Raw genomic sequence first — 20,377 nt, forward strand, 5'->3', positions numbered from 1 at the left:
CCACATAAAAATAAGTAAATAAATAAAATAAAGGTATTGTGTTCAACTATAACTAAAAAATAAATATTAAAAAAAGAAAAACCTACTTATTACTAACTGTACTTTTTTTTCCTTGTTTGATCTGATTGTAATATTTAAGAGAGTAATACTGACTGGGCATGGTAGCTCATGCCTGTAATTCCAGCGACTTGGGAGGCAAAGGCAGAAGGATCACTAGTTCAAAGCTAACCTCAGCAATTTAGCAGGCCCTAAGCAACTTAGTGAGACTCTTGTTTCAAAATAAAATAATAAAAAAAGGACTAGTGATGTGGCTCAGTGGCAAAGTGCCTTGGGTTCAATACCTCATACCAAACAAAACTAAACAGAGAGAGTAGGGATTCTACCTGTCTTAACCATCATATCCTTAGTGCCCAGATATATACCTGGCAAATGAATGTCTAATATAAAAATGGGATCAGAATATACCTGTATCTAGTGCTTTGGAAAGAAAGGTAAGATATATATCACTGAGCTCAGTGCTTACAGTTTAGAGAGGAGGTGAAAAATTAAATATGTGATAACATGGAGTATGATAAGTGCTGTGGTAGAAGTACAGTGCTAAGGGAGCAGGGAGGAGGAATAGCTATTGCTACATATTTCCTTAGGTAGGGGAGGAGTTATTAGAGTAGGCTTTCTAGAAGAGTAACATTGTAAGCATTTTGTAACCTTATAATTTGTATGTCAGTTCTTTTCATCTATAGTGTATAATGGCCGGGTAATATTTTATAATGTGTAACTATCAGAGTTTAATCAGTCCCTGATTAATAGGGGTTTAGATTAGGTTTTTGTTGTTTTAAATAATACAGTCATTGATATCTTTATAAATCTTCAATTATTTTCTTAAGTAATTTTGACTTGGAATTGGAGTTTGAGGTCTGAGAATTGTAAATATTTTCAGGGATTTTGATATATATCATCAATTTGTCCTCCATTTTTGAGGTTGTATATAGTTTATAATTCTAAGAACAATAATAGAGAATGAATCCTGCTTCTAAGAAACACCTCCCTCTAACAAAAACAAAAATCCATATACCAAAAAACAATGACAATTTCATAGGCAAGATTTTGTCATTTTGTTTTATGACTTAATTCACTGTTGTTTGATTAGCCTATAGATAATTTATAGACTTAACAGTAAATATGAAATATGACAAGCTTCAATTTAAATTTTGCAAAGTTTACTGAACAAATATTTTATACAATATGTCAGATTTGAAATTACTTATCCAAGTTTTTTTTTTTGTGTGGGGGGTAGGTCCTGGGGATTGGATCAGGGGCACTAGACCACTGAGCCACATCCCCAGGTGTTAGTTTCATTTATTTTCTGAGGTTCTAAGTTGTAATAGCAAATTCTGAGAATTGAGAGGAGGCTGTTTGATTTGAGTACCTTTTTAGTACCTTAGGAAGCTTGTATGTTGACATTAGTCCTAGCAACTAACTTTTTTTTAATTATTGTGGCCAGAAACACCAGATGAAAATGGTAAAACCCAGAGAGCTGATGATTTTGTCTTGAAGAAAATAAAGAAGAAAAAGAAAAAGAAACATCGAGAAGACATGCGAGGAAGACGCCTTAAAATGTACAATAAGGAAGTACAAACCGTCTGTGCTGGCCTGACCCGCATCAGTAAGGAAATTCTCACCCAAGGACAAATAAATAGCACTTCAGGAGTTAATAAGGAGTCCTTCAGGTATCTGAAAGATGAACAGCTGTGCCGATTAAATTTGGGCATGCAAGAATATCGGGTACCCCAGGGAGTACAAACACCTTTTATGACTCACCAGGAACATTCTATTCGTAGAAATTTCTTAAAAACAGGTACTAAATTTAGCAACTTTATTCACGAGGAACACCAGTCCAATGGTGGTGCTCTTGTCCTTCATGCTTACATGGATGAACTCTCATTTTTGTCTCCAATGGAGATGGAGAGATTTTCTGAGGAGTTTCTTGCTTTGACATTCAGTGAAAATGAGAAAAATGCTGCTTACTATGCTTTAGCAATAGTGCATGGAGCGGCTGCTTATCTCCCAGACTTCTTGGATTACTTTGCTTTTAATTTCCCCAACACTCCAGTGAAAATGGAAATTCTGGGCAAGAAAGATATTGAAACAACAACCATTTCAAATTTTCACACTCAGGTAAGGTAAAATTATTATTATTTAGTAAATATAGTATCTCAACAATGTTGTCTTCATTCTGCTGCGTAGCTCACATCACCACAGTTTGATTGATAATGGTACTTGAAATTGTTCCTCCAGTTGTAAAGTCTTAATTACTGAGGTCTTTGGGTGGAGCTTTTATTTGCTTGAAGAAATGCTTTATACATATTATACTTCATTACAAGTCTTTATGAAAAACCAACTTGAAAACTAATTCAGTCTTTCATAAATCAGCTTATTTAGTGTGGAGGATATGATTTAGATCCGATAGCCTTGGTAACTTTAGTTAAGACTTTTGGTCATAATCATAGAACATGTGAGGATATTGATCTATTTATTGGCCAGGTTTTAGTTGGGTTTGTTTCTCTTCTTTCAGTAACTTGTTGGCAGTCTATCCCAGAAATATACCCCATTTATGTGACTTGGGAGTGTCACTAGGAAGACCGCCATAGTCTCTGCTCCTTCTGCCTATGCACTCTAGTAGGTGAAGATATTTTTTAAAGCCTTGCTTAGGCAGCTAGGCTTAAGTCAGCAGGGAAACATTGCCTTCCTAACCAGTTTTTAACCAAACATTTTTTCAATGAGGTTATTTTAGGGCATTAAGAAGTTAATAATGTATCCTAGTTTTTTCTTGCTTGCTTTCCTCATAAGGATTGTGAATATGAATGGTCAGCTGTAAGTTTATACTGTTTAAACTGTAAATTTAAGTTTAGTAGAGACTGTTTCACTTTTTAGAGACTCATGATTATATAGCTTCTTTTTTTCAGGTTATCTAGTAATTTGCTGCCATTCTTTTCCCTTACGGTTTTTTTTTCTTTTTTTTTTTCTCTTTTTTAAAGGTAAATAAACTGTTGTAAAAATAAGACTCTCAGCTGCTTACATTACAGTGGTTTCAAGCCACTTAGATTTATCTGAACCCTCCTCTAACATGAATCTTTTTAGTAAGTCTCAACATCTTTGCCTCCAGTGAGGGGAGTATCCAGTTTAGATTTATGAGCCTCAGAATTTCTCTAATTGAAGTTCTCTCTGCAGTAGAGAGAGCAGGAGCAGCCAATCTGGAGAGGTCGCAAGATGGGGCTGCCCAAGATGTTGGAACACGATGTGCAATAAAGGGCTTCGTCTTGGATTTTGGCCTTGTTACCACAATCAGGTACCGAAGTGCTGACTTTTGTAGTAGATTTTCTTTTTCTTTTTCTTTTTTTTTTTTTTAAGGAATTTTTCCCTTCAAAGGTTAAGGAATCCTATTTTTATAAATATTGCAGAAGAGACTAAAAACAATTCTGATGTAGTTCATAATTCCCATAAGTCCCTACTTAACAAAGAAAGATATTGCTGAGAGCAGAGTTAACATGATCTATCCCTTTTTCAGTTTAGAGAAATGCAGCAAATTTTCTGATAGACCAGCAAGCATATTTGAGAAATAACCCAGAAATTTGGGGGCATGTCCTGGCTTTGTAAGGGTGACTATTTAACTTTCCTATTGTACTATATTGGATCAAGTTTATGTGTCAACCCAGTCTAAATAGTTAATAAAAGAAGTCATCTTGAAATATTCCCTGCTGATTTTTGTCCTCCAATTTTTTAAAATGGAGCTGAAATTTAAATGACTGTACCAACAACTTACCTTGAGATTTACTTTGAGTTTTCTAAAATAACAACTTTAAAATAACATATCGCATTATTACATTATTTTAAACACTTTCACCACATAAGAATATTGAGGACTATTGAATGGGTCTTGTACTCTGGTGGTCCTGGAACTTAATATTATTTATGAATTTTCAGCCATTGGAGAGAAGTATTAGGCAAATTTAGGAGGTTGAATTAGCCCATGAAGCTTTAAATTTGCACCTATAAAATCTTTCACAGATACTGGGATAGATGCTAGCACAATAATTCAGATTTATTTAGTAGAAATGCTTTCAAATTCACATCTGAATATTTTAAATAACTGCGGTGGGGGGGCATAGTAAGCAATTTTATCTGTTATGCATTGAAGAAACAGGCTTTGGATGTGTATGATGTTATCCGCGGTCATAGAGCTAGAAAGTAGAAGTCAAGATGAAAACCTAGGCTGTCTGAAAAATGTTCATAACATTTTGCCCTATTCCCTCTTTTACTTCAGCTGTGGGAGAAGAAATTAGTGCTTTTATTTATCTATGCTGTGGTCAGTGAAATTAAAGTATCTCAGTTTAAAACAAAATTCAAAAGGCTTTGTTTTTAATATTTTTAACAATTACCTTTAGATTAGGGGGAATTAAATGAATTCCTAGTGTATTTTTATGAAGTCTTACAAAGTTTTATTAACTTACAAATAAGATCAAGTAAAATTTTTAATTACCTTAGAGACATAGCTATTAGAAGTTGTTTGTTTAAATACATAGCTATAATAATTATTCATGACTATATTTATGGAGAACCTACCGTGTACTGGATGCTCAGTTCTTAAAAGGACCAATTCATGAAATCAGATTAGTGGGAGAGATGAATAAACCAGCAATTATAATGCAGTTTAAGTAGCAGAGACTTGCAGTAAGGAAAATCCTACCACGGAGAGGGAAGCACAGTTACTTACATCAGACTTGAAGTGATTAGAAAAGACATTTTAAGGCATGTGATGCTTGAGTATAATGTTGAAAGCAGATTAGTACTTAGCTTAGTAGGAACATTTTTAATCAAAGGGAATAATAGCCAACGTAGATGTACAGAGGGCATTTGAGAATGTGCCACATTCAGGGAGCTGTAAATAGCTTAAATAGGGCAAGAGGACATGCTTGCTGTAAAGGGGTGGTTGGAGTTGGGGGTGGGGTAGCATGAATGAATGAAAATCAAGAGTGTGGAGAGTGTTATATACCTTAATATTTCCTAAAGGTAATGGGAGAGGTATTAATGAATTTTATCAATTTATGTTTGCGAAGATTACAAGGAAATGTGGAGGATGAGATTGAGGGAAATATGTGATGGCAAGCAAGAGTACTGGTTAGGTTGGGATAGTCATTAGGTCAAGAATGATCCATGCCCAAACTGGTATTGACACTAGAGAGAAAAGAATAAGATTTTGAGAATTACAAAATAGAGATTAAGTGGACTTTGTGAAAGAGAGGAAGAGTCTTAAGATGTGGTTTGGACAAAGAGAGGATAGGATGGTGCTGCATACAGGGTTGAAAAAGCTTGGGAAGTAAAAAAAAAAAAAAAAAAAGCTTGGGAGACATGTTTAGGCTGGAGGTGCAGAAGTTGGATCAATTAGCATATATAATTAGGGATAGCATTAGAATGGAGAGGAGATGAAGCTAAGGGTAAAATCCTGTAATGTACCTGAATTTAAGTATAGGAACATGGGAAGACTGGGATACAGGTTTCCAAGATTTTAAGAATGATAGGGTGATAAAAATATTACTAATTGTATGAGGGATCCAGTAAGATAAAGATGGAAAAGTGTTAGGTTGATCAATTAGTAATTTAATTGGAAACATTATTAAGACCAGTGCTTTGCAAACCCTGGACATTGAATTATTGTCCTTGCTACTCAAAGTGTGCTTGTGATATGAATTTGGCACCCCTGGGGTGCTTGTTAGAAATGCAGTCTCATTTTTACTCAGATCCTCTGAGTCATAATTTGCATTTTAAAAGATCCCAAGATGATTCATATGCACATTAAAGTGTAAGAATCACTACTTTAGAATTCATCTGCTCTAGCAAAAGCAAATAAAATGTAGGTTTGTTTTGTGCAAGAAAAATTATAGCTTTAGTTACTTTTATATATTTTTAGATTATTGTAATGGCTAAAGCTAGAATCCACTTATAGAACCTTTTTTTTTTCTTTTAACTTTTTATAATACTCAAATATTCTAATACCAAAGGAAGTATTTCATGATATCACTTTAACACCAGGCCAATACTTATTTGTTTACTGAAATTTCAGCAGTTTGGAGTTTCAGCTAACTTATTAAATTTGTTTCTAATCTAAAGGGCTACATGTATGTATTCAGGTCTAAATTTTATTGGCTAACTATCAGTTTGAACTAAAAAAATCCAAAGTGTTTATGGGACTGGTTTCATTTGGTGGAGAAAAATTAATGTTCACATTGAAATGTATTTCTCTTAAGAAAAAATCTATACAAACACACATACTTTAATAGGAATAAATGTAATTTATGATGTTTTTGATTAGGCATTGTATCTTGTAATTACAGTACTGGCTATCTGAAAGAATTTTTAGCAGCTTTAAACTTTGAATTATTATAAATGCAATACTATTTGATCCTTGGCTCCCCCTTTTTATAAAAATTCTATTGCAGCAGATAAATTGATTAGAAATTCAGATCTTTTGGTTATCTTATGGACTAACAGGGCTTTAAAAAAGGAAAGAGCCATTTTTCAAGTACCATTTTATAAATGAAAAGGGTCATAATTTAGTTGGGATCTTCTCCCAGGACTAAATAATGGCAGGAATTGTTTTTCTGCTGTCTCTGAATGATATAATATCCTATAGGGTAGGGGATAGGAAATTTTAATATGCATATAATTCAACTGGGAGTTTTGTTAATGTGCAGATTTTGATTTTTGGAGGGCAAGGGCAGGACTTTATAGTTTACCAGGTCTCAGCTGATGCCGATATTTCTGGTCTGATGCCAATATTTCTGGTCCATGGACCAGCAAGGTCTAAGTCTTAAACTCTACAAATGAATTGCAAATGAAAACAATAACAAACACTAAAAATACAGTGAAATTAGTCAGGTGTAGTACACATTTATAAATTCCAGCAATGTGGGAGGCTGAAGCAGGAGGATTAAAAGTTTAAGACCAGCCTGGGCAATTTATCGAGACCCTGACAAAGAGCCTGGCTCAGTGATGCACACCTGTAATCTGGTCAGGTAGGAGGTTAAGGCAGGAGGGTTTCATGAACCTGGACAACTTGGCAAGAACCTGTTTTAAAATAGAAAATAAAAAGTGATAGGGATCCAGATTTGTGGTAGAGTGCCCCTGGATTCAATCCCTAGTTGTAAAATAAATAAATACATGGTGAAGTTAAATGGGAATTGTTTTAAATATCACCATCTGAGATGCTATCTTATAGGAACTAAGTAATTGAAGTGTGTATATGGAGAAGAATCAGGTTTTTGTATGCTGCGGGGGATACTGGCAAATGTGCATGTTTTAATTTTTTTTTTTAAAAAAACCCTTCTGTGTATATAATATGGAGGATTCTCACTGAAAAGCATGGTGTTTTAACTTTATTAATGTAGCAGTAGTTCTTAGTTACTTTTATTACTCTATAAAATGGTAATGTTTTGTAGGATTAGAGTATCCAACTTTAATGCCTACTGTTTCAGAGAAAAACAATGTTATTTCCCCATTGAGTGTTGGGGTAAGGCCTTAAATGGGCTTATTATATACTCTCTGATCTTTGATTAATGTAATTAACATTTTATAGTAAATTGGTAGTGCTAATAAAGAATGATACTAGTAGAGTTTATAGTAAATTGATAGTACTAATAAAGAGTAGAACTTGAAGAGTGTGTGTTGGGGAAATAACTGAACCTTTAAGGAACTCTGCATATCGGTGCATTGTATAAAATGAGAAATAATTATTTTAAGTATTTGGTTTTATAAAACAGCATAAATAAAAGTGGTGGGTTGGATTCTTTTTTTCTCTTATTCTAAGTAAAGCTTGTAATAAACTCAGTTGACCCACTCATACCATTTTCACTGTTTGTTTCAAAGAGGGAATTCCTTTCCTACTAACAGGTGACAAGATCGGGAAGATTGCTGGCTAGAATTTTCTTTTCTTTTTTTTAAGCATTTAGTTTAAATAAGCGTCTTCCTGAAACATGAGTTCTGTGGAATAATGAACCCCTATCCTCTTTTCACCCCATACACAGGGTTTCCACATAGTGCGTTTCTGCTTGGTGTTTCTTGAGTTTTAACTGATGTAGGACCTTTTTTTTTTTTTTTTTAAGTTGTTGACGGACACAATAACGTTATTTTATTTATTTATTTTTTATGTAGTGCTGAGGATCGAACCCAGTGCCTCACACATGCTAGGGAAGCGCTCTACCACTGAGCTACAACCCCAGCCCCATGACTTTTTTTTTTTTTTTTAAGAAGTGTTAGGCCAGGTGCAGTGGCTGACACTTGTAATCCCAGCAGCTCAGGAGGCTGAGTCAGGAGGAATGCCAAGTTCAAAGCCAGCCTCAACAATTTAGCAAAGCCCTAAGCAACTCAGTGAGGCCCTGTCTCTAAATAAAATACAAAATAGGGCTGGGGATGTGGCTCAGTGTTGAGTGCTCTGAATTCAATTCCAGGTACCTGCCCCGCCCCCCACTCCGCCCTGCCCTCAACAGCGAAGTGCTACTTACAGGGGACAGAGTCAAGCTTGCATAGCTTTCAGAAAATTATACAGGATAACTTTGTCGAGTTTCTAATCTAAAGGACTACATATGTGTTGACATAAAGCAATATGTATATTTAAAGATAATTATTTGATATTTTATAGCTATTGTAAATGCATTAAATATTTTGATTGCATGTAAAGCTAACTACTATTTTCATATAGGTATATTTCCCTTGATTCCACGTTTTTCTTCCTCCCCGCTATACTTTTCTGATTTTAATAAAAGTGTGAGTTTTCCCTATTGGCATATGTCTTTGGCTTCCATGGAAGTTTTACTTTTTTCTGTTCTTTGGTCTCTACTTAACTCCTTCCAGTCCTTACTTTTGTTTCTTCCTCCATTATGCCTAATACATACACAATGAGAAGCTGTGAAACACTGGTTTTTTTTTTTTTTTTTTTTTTTTGCTTTCAGATGTCATTTCCAGGCCAGAGTGTCCCAGACTTGCCAGATTCAAAGAATAATCTGGAGTTCCTAGTTTAAAATATATATCAAAATCTGAGGGTTTTTTCCTGGACATTTTGAGTCATTGAATCTGGAGCAAGGCCTGAGATAATTTACCCAAGGTGATTTCTCTGATCAGGCAAGTTTAAGAAACACATTTTACACCACATACGTCATCTACCATTCTCTAATTCCTTTCATTTGGTTTGTAGGTACTATCTTCTTAGAATTTCGTTGCATTATAATCTAGGAGACAATGTTGTCTAACTTCTACACAGTAGAATTGAAAAAAATTTTTATGTATTCATTCGGGATCTTATTTGTTTATAAGGTTTCATAAGGCTTCCTATTGGGCCTTTAGCATTGCCTAGGAAGCTTGCGGTTTTTCTTCGGTCTGCCTGTTTGCTTGTTCTTCATAATGACTATTCAAAGTTTTTATCTGTATGTGTTTTTTCTTCATTTCTTCCTGTTATAAATAGAGAAGATATCCTGGTTTTTCCTCAAAGACTAATCCTTCTACTTGTGTTCTGGATTTCATCTCTAGGCCTGTTGAGGATTTTTTAAAAATTGTCATAAATATACATAACATAAAATTTGCCATTTTAAATGTATAATTCTATGGCATTAATTACACTCTCAGTGTTGTAGAGCCATCACCATTGTACATTTCTAAAACTTTTTCCATCATCCCAAATAGAAATATTGTATCCATTTGCTTAGGATCTTGAATGATAGTTACACATCCCCATTTCTTCAAACTTTTCCTCCTCCATTTTAAATAAATAAAAGTATAAATTGTACTAAATGAATTAATGCTTTGTGTCTTTCACTTTTTAAAAAAATAATTAACTTTTCCTTTCTCCCCAGAAGGTAAATCTTCATTTTGAATTTCTAGTTTATCATGTTTATTTTACTACCTTATATATGTTTTGAGGGTCCCCAGTTAAACTGGGGTTCTAGTACCAGAGCAACTAGCATCCTGCCCTAATGAGAAACAAAGGCGAAATGGATATAGGTGTTTACAGTGTGCCTTTCGTGGGATACTTTTACCTGGTGGACGGCCTAATGCCTATTTGTTTGATCTTCACAGAAAATTTCCTTATATATGTATATCCTTATGGCTCTTATCTGATTCATCTCTAGTTTTTGCCTGCCTGACCATCACTGTGGTGCTGGGAGCCTAACTTTGTGTTCCCCCTGGTTTCCTGGGGGAAAAACCAGGGTGTTGTTGTCCCTGGTTCGTTAGATGGCAGGCTCTTTTAGATGGCAGGCTCAAATTCTTTTTTTTTTTTTTTTTTTTTAGTATTTTTTTAGTCATAGGTGGACACGATGTCTTTATTTTATATTTATGTAGTGCTAAGGATCGAACCCAGTGCTTCGTGCATACCAGGCGAGTGCTCTACCTCTGAGCCACAACCCCAGCCCTCCAAATTCAGTATAATATCATCAATAGGAAAAAAGTTCAAACGCTTTTTACTCACAGATCCTAGATAGGGAGGGCACAAGAGTTAGGAGGGTAGTCCTCTGTCCTCAGGTTATTTGAGGCAGGAATGAAGAGTCAGGCAAAGAGGGAGACAGAGAAGGAATTTGCTGTGCTAAAACAAAAAACAACATATGTAACTATGTTTTAAAATTTAATAAATAATATATTGTATGTATCATTCTTCAGGTTGTTTTGGTTCAGTATTGTTTTATGAGGTTATGTTGATTCATGTATTCATTTTATTTTTTGGAGGTGGAGTTTACTGGGGGTTGAACCTAGGGCCTCATATATGGTAGGCAAGCACTCTACCACGGAGCTACATCCCCAGTCCCCTAGTTACTTCATTTTGACCACTATATTTAATTAAATTGTTATGATTATATCATAGTTCATTGAATTTCTATTTTTTTCTTTTCCTGTTCTAGCATTCTATGACTATTACTTGGCTCAAGTAAGACCTCACATGTATGAAATTCTTCTACTATAACATTTGGTTAGTAGTTTAGATAGATATGGAATTTTAGGTTGGAGGTTTTTTTCTTCAGATTTATGTAGGCATTTTTCCAATATCTTCAAGCTTCTAGTCTCCTATTGAGAAAGACAGTGTTGTCATGATTCTGGATCCTTTTTGGGCATCCTGTTTTTTCCTCTGGAATCCTTCAAAACCAAGCATAATATAAGGTGCTTTCAGATAGATCTTTTTTCCTTTATTTAAAAAAAATTATGAATATTTCATACATACAGAAAAGTATAAGTAATGGATTCTTTAACTGAGAACCCTCACAATTTTTACTCCCATTGGCTACAATTCTTAAAACTGAGTTATAAAAGGAGGTAAGTGATTGAGGGAATTTTGCTTAATCCCCTGCTTTTAGTATAACAACTCTCTCTCTCATAGCTGATATCCTTATGTCTGTAGTCCTTTTTGATTTACTTTCTCTAAAAATTGATAAGGTAAGAAAAGGAGTCTCCTTGGTTTTTAGTTGCTTGCTTTGTTCCCTTCCTTCTATGATACTTAGCCTTTCCATGGTTCTGTAGCACAAAATGACTTCTTGAATTCCTTTGTACCAGTACTCAGTATTAAATTTTTTCAGTCAACTAATTCTCATATAACTTTTAAACTCTCAAAGATTATTTTGGTAGTTTTTCTTTTCTTTGACTTTCTGGAATTTATAGCCTTTCTATGTTACTGTCACTTGATTGGGATTTTGATAAGGAACAGAGATAAATCATAGGCTCAATCTGTCATGTTTAAATCATAGGCCTTTTTACTGTTTCACCATTAGTATTAAAATATGATTCCTCGCACTGACAAGATGAACTGGGTTCAAAGAGCTGGCTGCAACATTAAGCTAAGAAAAAGATGAAAAAGCACAGGACACAGAAGTAATTTTCATATTGAGGGACGGACTGCTCTGTGACCTCAAGGGTCCTCTTCCACTCTGGAAGGCAAGAGAGAGCGTGCACCTGGAATCTCTTTATTTTTGTAGGGGGACCAACAAAGGAGTTTGATAGAATGTTCTTCACCAAATAAGGCAGGGGATAAGGTTTCAAAGGTGGAATCTTGCTTTGTGATGTCTTGTGGTCAGCAGATTGATTGACCACTTGGCAAGTCATACCCATCTCAGGTGCTCTGTGGGATCATTAGCAGAGCAAGTGGAGAGGCGAACTAGCATTGCCCAGCCCAATCAGTGTGCAATGCCAGACCTGTCCCCTCATATGGCTATAGTGCACATAGCTCACACACACAGCCCATGGACAATTATCCATGATTTCTGAGGATTTGAATGCCTTTTTTCCCTTTCTCCACTAGACCAATGGGAGGCAGATAGTCTAACTATTTAATACTGAATTTACCCATATGAAAACTTTACTAAGACATATGGGAGATACAAGAGCAGCTATGGGATACCAGGACATTCTAATCAGTCCACTCAGCATTCACAGTGTTTAAAAAAAAAAACAAAAAAACAAAAAAAACAAACTATTTTTGGATAAAGGGAATCAATATAAATATGACACTTTTCCTAAACTGCAAATTGAACACCATTTCCCCCAAAATATAAATAGTTGATTTTTCTGGGACAACCAGGCTAGTAAGCTAACTTTGAAGTTTTTATGAAAAAAATAGGCAAGTACAGCCAGAAAAGAAAAATAATGATGGAGGAGTTTCCTGCCAGATTGCAATACATTCTGTAAATTTAATTATTAAGTCAATGTATATTAGTTTTAGAACACTGTTCAATGAATCAGAAAATTAAGTCCAGAAATAGATCAAAATACATAGAGGTATTTGATATATAAAATATAACATATCACTAGTGGCAGAGAAAAAAGAGAGTGTTAGGAAATCTGGATACCTACTTAGTATTTATTTTTGTATCCATATCATTGTATACCAAGGTAAACTGCAAATGGGATCAAAGATTTAAATGTAAAAAAAGGGGACATAAAAGAAGACATGGAAAACTTCTATTATAATTTTGAAATGGGAAAGGTCTTTTGAAGTCTTATCCCCCAAATGAAAGCATGGTAGATAAAGTCATAAAACAAATTATGAAAATCATGTACAACATATATCACTGACAGAGCATTAACTTCCCTAAGAACCCTAGTATAGAGAAATACCAACAACCCAGTATGAAAATAAGCAATATGTATAGACAGTTCATAGAAAAAGAAATACAAATGACCCTTTAACCTCTAAAATACACATCTTCACTCCTGATAAAAAAGAAATTAAAACTATCAATATGATAAAATTTTCTTCTCGAATTGTTAAACATTCAGAATTCTGCAAGATTGTGTCATTGAAGTGTGGGACAACACGTACTTTTTTCTATTGTTGATGGGAATCAGTTTATACAGCCTGTACAGTCTTTCCATCTTAAACACTCTCCCTTGATCCCATTTTACTTTCTGTCGATCTAATTTTCACAGCCAAACTTTTTAGAAGAATTATTTATGTTCGCTGTCCCCACTTCCTCATAGCTTCTCAGATTATACAAATTTGATTTCTATCCCCATGATTTCTTCAAAACACCAAATGAGCATTTTTCATCTTTTTTTTAAAAACTGAAAGTGTCAGCAGCATTTTGACCAAGTTTTTCATGAACTATTTTCTTAACATTGCTTCTTAATCTCTCTATTTAACTGTTCCTTTACTTTTTTCTTTTTCTTTCTTTCTTTTTTTTTTTTTTTTTGCCAGTAGCCCCCACCCCCGCCTTTTTTTTAACCAAAGCTTTCTAAGGCCTCCTTCTTTGAACTCTATGACTTGTCTCTAGTGAGATCTCTTAATTCTAAGGTTTCAGTTACTGCTGGTGAATAGGATTTATATCCTTAGATTAGACTCTTCTAATTCCAAACCCAGTAGCCTTATTTTTACAGGGTGTAGGGGAATACTGGGGATTGAATTTAGGGGCACTCAACCATTGAGCCACATCCCCAGCCCTATTTTGTATTTTTATTTAGAGACAGGATCTCACTGAGTTGCTCAACACTTCGCTGTTGCTGAGGTTGGCTTTGAATTTATGTTCCTCCTGCCTCAGCCTCCTATGCCACTGGGATTACAGGTATGTGCCACCCACCCGGCCCCAGTAGCCTTCTCTTTTTTTTTTTCTTTTGTATCATCACTAAAAATTAATCATTGTTAACATATTTGATTCTCCTTTATTCTTTTTTTTCATTTTGGTCACTTTATTAAATGACATGACATAGTTTGAAGTTTAAACTACTAAACAGCACTTTGGTGAAAACACAGGCAAAACTATATTATAAGCAACATTTTAAATTGTCATTTTTAAGCCATTGCCACTATTTAAAACAAATATAAAAATGAGTTTTATATCTTTTCTTTATAAAAAAAATCACCATTTTGTAAAAGTTTTTACTTGCTTATGATATATTTTAATGTGGAAATGTAAAAATATTAAACATTTTATAACAGCCCAAATTCCTCCATCTGGAATTTTTTTTTAAGGAGATCACAATTAAAACTCTTTGCTTAAAAAAAGCATCTTTTTAAAATGCAAATGTGAAACTGGAAAAATAAATACATATTTTTTTTTTAAAAAAAGGGTTCATGGGATAGAAACTCTTTCAAATTAAAAGAAACTTCATTTCATTTTATTTTAATAGATGTGAAACAGAAAAATTTTTGAATTTCTAATAAATCTACAAAAGTGTTTCAGATGTACTAGAGAAGAACTGGTTCTTGTTCTACAAACTCTGGTTTAAAACAGCACAAATTTAGTCTCTTACAATTCTGAAGTCCCTGAGGGAAAATCTATATTTTGCCTTTTTAGTCTATATTTATTGTGGCTCCTTTGTGCATCTTCAAAATTCAGCATTTCACTCTTCTTCCTTCTCTGCTCTAGTCAAATCTCCCTCTGCCACAGTCTTATTAGGACATCTGTAATTCTATTAAAGATAATCCAGGCAAAACTCCCCATTTCAAGATTCTTAATTTGTTCACATTTGCCAATCTCCTTTTGCTATAAGGTAACATGCCCAGGTTCTAGGGGTTAAGACATGTACACTTTGGGAGCCATTATTCATTCAAGCTCATGGAATTTGCAGGGAAATGGATGGCATTAGAGCAGATTATGCTAAGTGAAGCTAGCCAGTCCCTAAAAAACAAATGCCAAATGACTTCTTTGATATAAGGAGAGTAATTAAGAACAGAGTAGGGAGGAAGAGCATGAGAAGAAGATTAACATTAAACAGGGATGAGAGTTGGGAGGGAAAGGGAGAGAGAAGGGAAATTGCATGGAAATGGAAGGAGACCCTCATGGTTATACAAAATTACATACAAGAGGAAGTGAGGGGAAAGGGAATAAAAAAAAAGGGGGGGGGAGAAATGAATTACAGTAGATGGGGTAGAGAGAAGAGGGGAGGGGAGGGGAGGGGGGATAGTAGAGGATAAAAAAGGCAGCAGAATACAACAGACACTAGTATGGCAATATGTAAATCAGTGGATGTGTAACCGATGTGATTCTGCAATCTGTATACGGGGTAAAAATGGGAGTTCATAACCCACTTGAATCAAAGTTTGAAATATGATATGTCAAGAACTATGTAATGTTTTGAACAACCAACAATAAAAATAAAAAAAAAAAAAGAGAAAGAGGAAGTGGAAGGCAAGCCTTTTACTTATTAAAGACATGCTCTGGAAATTGCCTATGATACTTATAGTAATGCCCTATTGGTCAGAGCTTAGTCACAGTCTATACTTAGCTGACAGAGGCTGTAGCAATTGGCCATACATCCAGGAAGTTCTCTCACTACAAGGAAGAAGGATGGAATACTTAGGGATAATTAGTAGCTTACTTGTTTGGCATCAATTGCACATAGTTGGTATATGTTGAATTTGTGGTCATAAATGTTGTTCATATTCTATCTTGTGTTGCTAATTATTAATATCACAAACATTTACATTAATAAAAATTGTAATACAAATGACAGACATTATTGATCAACAGCTTTTCCTTTTTTTTTTGTCAGAGTTTAATAGTTGGTTACTTCATTTCTAGCCTCGGTATATATAAGTTCCACAAATATTTATTATCACATACATATCAGACATTTTGTATTACAAATGTTTTCTAGTAAATAATACATATTATTCTCTTTCACAAAATTTATATTAAAACATATTACCTGATTTCTTTTCTGAGTAGTTTAAATTGGAGGTTGGCAAACTTTTTCTATAAAGGAATATAATAAATATTTACCCTCTAGGGGCAAAACTTCTCTCTCACAAGTACTTATGACTTAACTGCCATTGTATTGTAAGTGAATGGGTTTATGAAATGGGAAGGGGATGAGGAAGAAGGGCTTGTAAATTCTTAGCTTGGGAACTTGAAAATGATTTTCATTAAGTGAACGGGTATAACTGTGTTCCAGCAATATTTTGGCAGTCCTGAATTTGGTCTTTGCATTGTAGTTTGCCAACACCTGGTCTAAATCAATAATATGTGTTCCCTTAGAAATCATTTGTTAATTTCCTTTAACCTAATTATTTAGTGAAAATTCCTCCTGGGGAATTAATGCCTTCCTAGTCTGCCAGTTCTTTTTTCTTTTTCTTCTTATAGAGTGTTACTCTGTTGACAAGATTGTTATCCAACTCTTGGGCTTAAAGTGATCCTCCTGCTTCAACCTTCTTTCTAGCTGGAGTTCAGGTTCCTAACTTCACCCAGCTCTCACAGTTTCATTAGCTAACAAAGAAGATCTTGTCTCCAATATCCACTTTCCCTTTAGTGCTGTTCTTGATTCTTTGTTTCTCTATATTCTTTTCCTCAGGTCATAGTCATTTTAAAAATGATGCTTTGTAGATAACCCTAAAGTCTGTGCCTCTTGTCCTTTAAAAAAAAAATCTAGCAGTAACTTCAAATCAAACTTATCAGATCCTATAAATTTTTAATGTATTTTTATGTTTGTAAACATAAAGCCTTATTTTGATTACTTTATTCTCTTTAATCTGCAAATCACCTTCAAACATAAATGGAAGTTATAAAGGTGGACAATAACATGTGAAAGGTTGGGGAGGCAATCCAGATTATTAAGAATGTGGAAATGTCTGTTTAGAATGTGGCAAATATGGCAGTTTTGTTTTGTTTTGCTTTGTTTTTAAATAATAGACTAGGAAGACTTTGCCAGCCATGAAAAAGATTTTGAGTGTTGATGATGTAGGTAATATGGTACTACTAAAGAACAGGAAAGTTGAATGGCAAAATATTTTCCCTATAGAGATACTTGTAGGTGGTATGTTGACTGTAAGAATCCTGAAACAAGGATACTGGTTAAGAGGCTTTTGCAGTTAGGTGAGAAATGATTATTTCCTGAATTAAGGTAATGTTACTGCAGATTTAAAAGGATAGATTTTTATATTTAAGGCATGAGGAAGAAGGGCTTGTAAATTCCTAGCTTGGGAACTTGAAAATGATTTTCACTAACTGGTGAAGCAAATACAGAAGGGATAAAAGATGTGGTGTGAAGGGGGAACCTTATAAGAAAATGAGCTCAGTTTTTTAGGTATTGAATTTGAACATGTCTGTGGGCTGTCCAAGAGGCAGTTGTATGTAAAAGTCTGACTCTGAGGAACAGTTTTAATTTATAGAAATAGATATGGATTGTAGCAGGGTACAGGTGGTAGTTAAATCTGTATTATAATTGAAACCACCCACAGATAATATGTTGAATAAGAAATAGGCCAACTCTGGAACAACCACATTTTAGAGAGGAGGAAGTGGGAAAGGGAAGTCAAAAAAAAAAGAAAGACTAAAAGCATTTCTTGAATTTGACTGTGAGGAGATCATTAGTGATTTGTTTTAGTGAACAGGCATGAGCAGAAGCCTGATTGCAAGGATATGAAGAATGAATAGAAAAGTGAGGTAGAACAGACAGGGAATAGAGACACATATTACAGAAGTAGGATTCTGATGTGGAAAAGGTGTCACAAGCAAGTTGTACAATATTTAATTTAAAAGTTGGGTTTAAATGATAAAAGGGATTTACTGGTTTATTAAATGGAAAGGTCCAGGACTGTTCTGGAGTATTTTAGGTTTGGGGTTTAGAGGTAGGGGTGGTGAAAGGACTAGGATAGAATATGAAAGTGTTTATGAGAGGGATAAACCTTGAGGTCTAGGATAGATATGGAAGGAACTGAGAACAAGAAGGGACTGATGCACAGGCAAAGGAAAGCCATAGGTTTAATTTAGTGTAAAGTAATGAAAGCGGGAAGGACTTTGTCTAGCTAGGTTAACTTAGCTACAGTTTTCCAAATAGGCCTGGTACATTGCATCTCTCAAAATCGAGTCTTGGTGTTTTGTAGAACATTTATTCACTTGATAAATAAAGTAAATATCTTTTGCCATTAAATAAAAATTTAACACTGTTAATCATTCTTAATTCTTTGGTACTCATGTACTCAGCTTTGGTATTCACACAAATGTTTGAACCTGAAGAGGCTTTTTAAGATGAGGGTTTTTTGTTTGTTTGTTTGGGGGACAGTACTGGAGACTGAACCAAGTGGGGTTTACCACTGAGCTATATCCCTAGCCCTATTTGTTTTATTATTCTGAGACAGTGTCTCCCTAAATTGCTGAGGCTGGCCTCCAAATTTTGAACCTCCTACTCAGCTTCCCCTGTAGCTGGGATTACAGGTATGTGTCACCAAGCCCAGCTTAAGAAGATTTTCTTATGCGTAGATGAAAATAAACTTGTTGGCCTTGACAAAATCATGAAGTCATAGAAGCTTTTTATCTTTTGTGTCATACCCTCTTTTTTTTTTTCTTCTTTTTTTCCCTATGCCCTGCTTTAGGTTTACTTTTTTTCTTTTTCCAAGTAGGAAAAGATGCTTTATATTTATTTCTGTTACATATTAATTATTCTAGAAGTCTTCTTTTTTAAAGTTGTCTTCAAGTTCAGTGCTGTTGAATTTAGTGGTATTTGAATTAGGCAAACTTGAAGTAGTGTGATATAAAAATATGAATTCACTCTCTCTGCAAAATTTAAAGTAATATGAATTTCTTTAAATTAATAATGTATTAAGAGTTGCATAATTTAAAAGCTAGCAGGCCAAGTAAATTGAAAACTGCCACATGGAAATGTACTTTTTCAGGGTTGGTCTTAAGGAGCTTTGAAGTGCGATAGGTTTTTAGGGCATTGCTCTTATAAAATGCCACTGCCCTATATAGATTGAAATCCTTTGTTTGTAAAGGAGTTTCTGCTATGTGGGAGTAGTTGGAATGGTGTTTGGTAGGGACTGATATTTCTTGTTACCCCTGAAAACATACAATTCCTTAAACTGGTACTGAAGATTAAATCTTTAGTTGTTGCAGAGTGCTTGGCTTAGAGAAGTTAGAATAATGATTAGAAAATCTTCCCTTTTCCCTCTTCCTATGTCTATACACCATGATGATGATCTTTCCTGTGCTGCCTCCCCTGACATATCTTAGCATTGTGATCATATAGATCTACAGAAGATAAATGCATACAAATAAATGCAAGGTAAGGGATAGGGACGTACCTCAATGCTAAAGTGTTACCTAGCATACATAAATCTCTTGAGTTTGATTTCTAGAAGTGCAAAAAAAAAAAAAAAAAAAAAAAAAAGGTGTGTGTGTGTGTGTGTGTGTGTGTGAATTATATGCAAGGTAATTCTGGCCTGAGTGGTTGCTGCTTAAAGATCACCTAAAGTGATCTTGGTGGAAGGATTTATTAGAATTTAAGAAACCTCCACTATAGAGTAAGTCAATCAGATCAGGGGGAGAAAGGAAAAGAGGGGAAAAGGAAGGTACTGGGGAATGAAATAGATGAAGTTATGTGCATGTCTGAGTAATGGCATAATAAATCCCATTATTATGAATAATTATAGTGCACCAATTAAAAAACTAGTGAAACTTCCACTAGTTGAAAAACAAGAGCTAAGGCCCCTTTTTCTGTGTATAAGTGCAGGTGGTGTTAAATTATCTATGGAAAAAAAAAGGGAGTGCTCAAAAACTAATGATGAAGAATTATTGTAAGAAATACCAAATGATCATTTATGCAAACTGCTTTCTATTAAGGTGGCATTTATATATATCTGTATAGGTGGCATTTAAAACAGTTAACAATCGATTCTTAAAATCATTTTTGAATATTCATTAGAGACCCAGCTTATAAAAAGCACAGCTATGTATTAGGCTTTTCGGTTTAATCTACATCTTTTTTTTTTTTTTAAAATGGATATCTTTTTATTATTCCGCCTGTTTCTTCACCAAGTTCCACTTGAACATTTAATTTACTGATGCAAGTTCTTGCAGTTTTTTTTTTTAAAGAGAGAGAGAGAGAGAGAGAGAGAGAGTTTTTTAATATTTATTTT

The 20,377-nt window shown here is 34.4% G+C and overlaps 1 protein-coding gene across 2 annotated transcripts in view; it reads left to right on the forward strand.

Annotated features, from left to right (window-relative positions):
* Rsbn1 (round spermatid basic protein 1) overlaps positions 1-20,377 on the forward strand; it is a 47,480-nt gene that overhangs the window by 11,683 nt on the left and 15,420 nt on the right. For both annotated transcript variants that reach the window (XM_076862935.1, XM_076862937.1), the window contains exon 2: positions 1,502-2,175. In XM_076862935.1, coding sequence (XP_076719050.1) covers positions 1,502-2,175 — 674 coding nt within the window. The remainder of the gene's footprint in view (positions 1-1,501; positions 2,176-20,377) is intronic.

The sequence above is a fragment of the Callospermophilus lateralis genome, chromosome 7 (genome assembly GCF_048772815.1).
Source record: "Callospermophilus lateralis isolate mCalLat2 chromosome 7, mCalLat2.hap1, whole genome shotgun sequence".
Lineage (NCBI taxonomy): Eukaryota > Metazoa > Chordata > Mammalia > Rodentia > Sciuridae > Callospermophilus > Callospermophilus lateralis.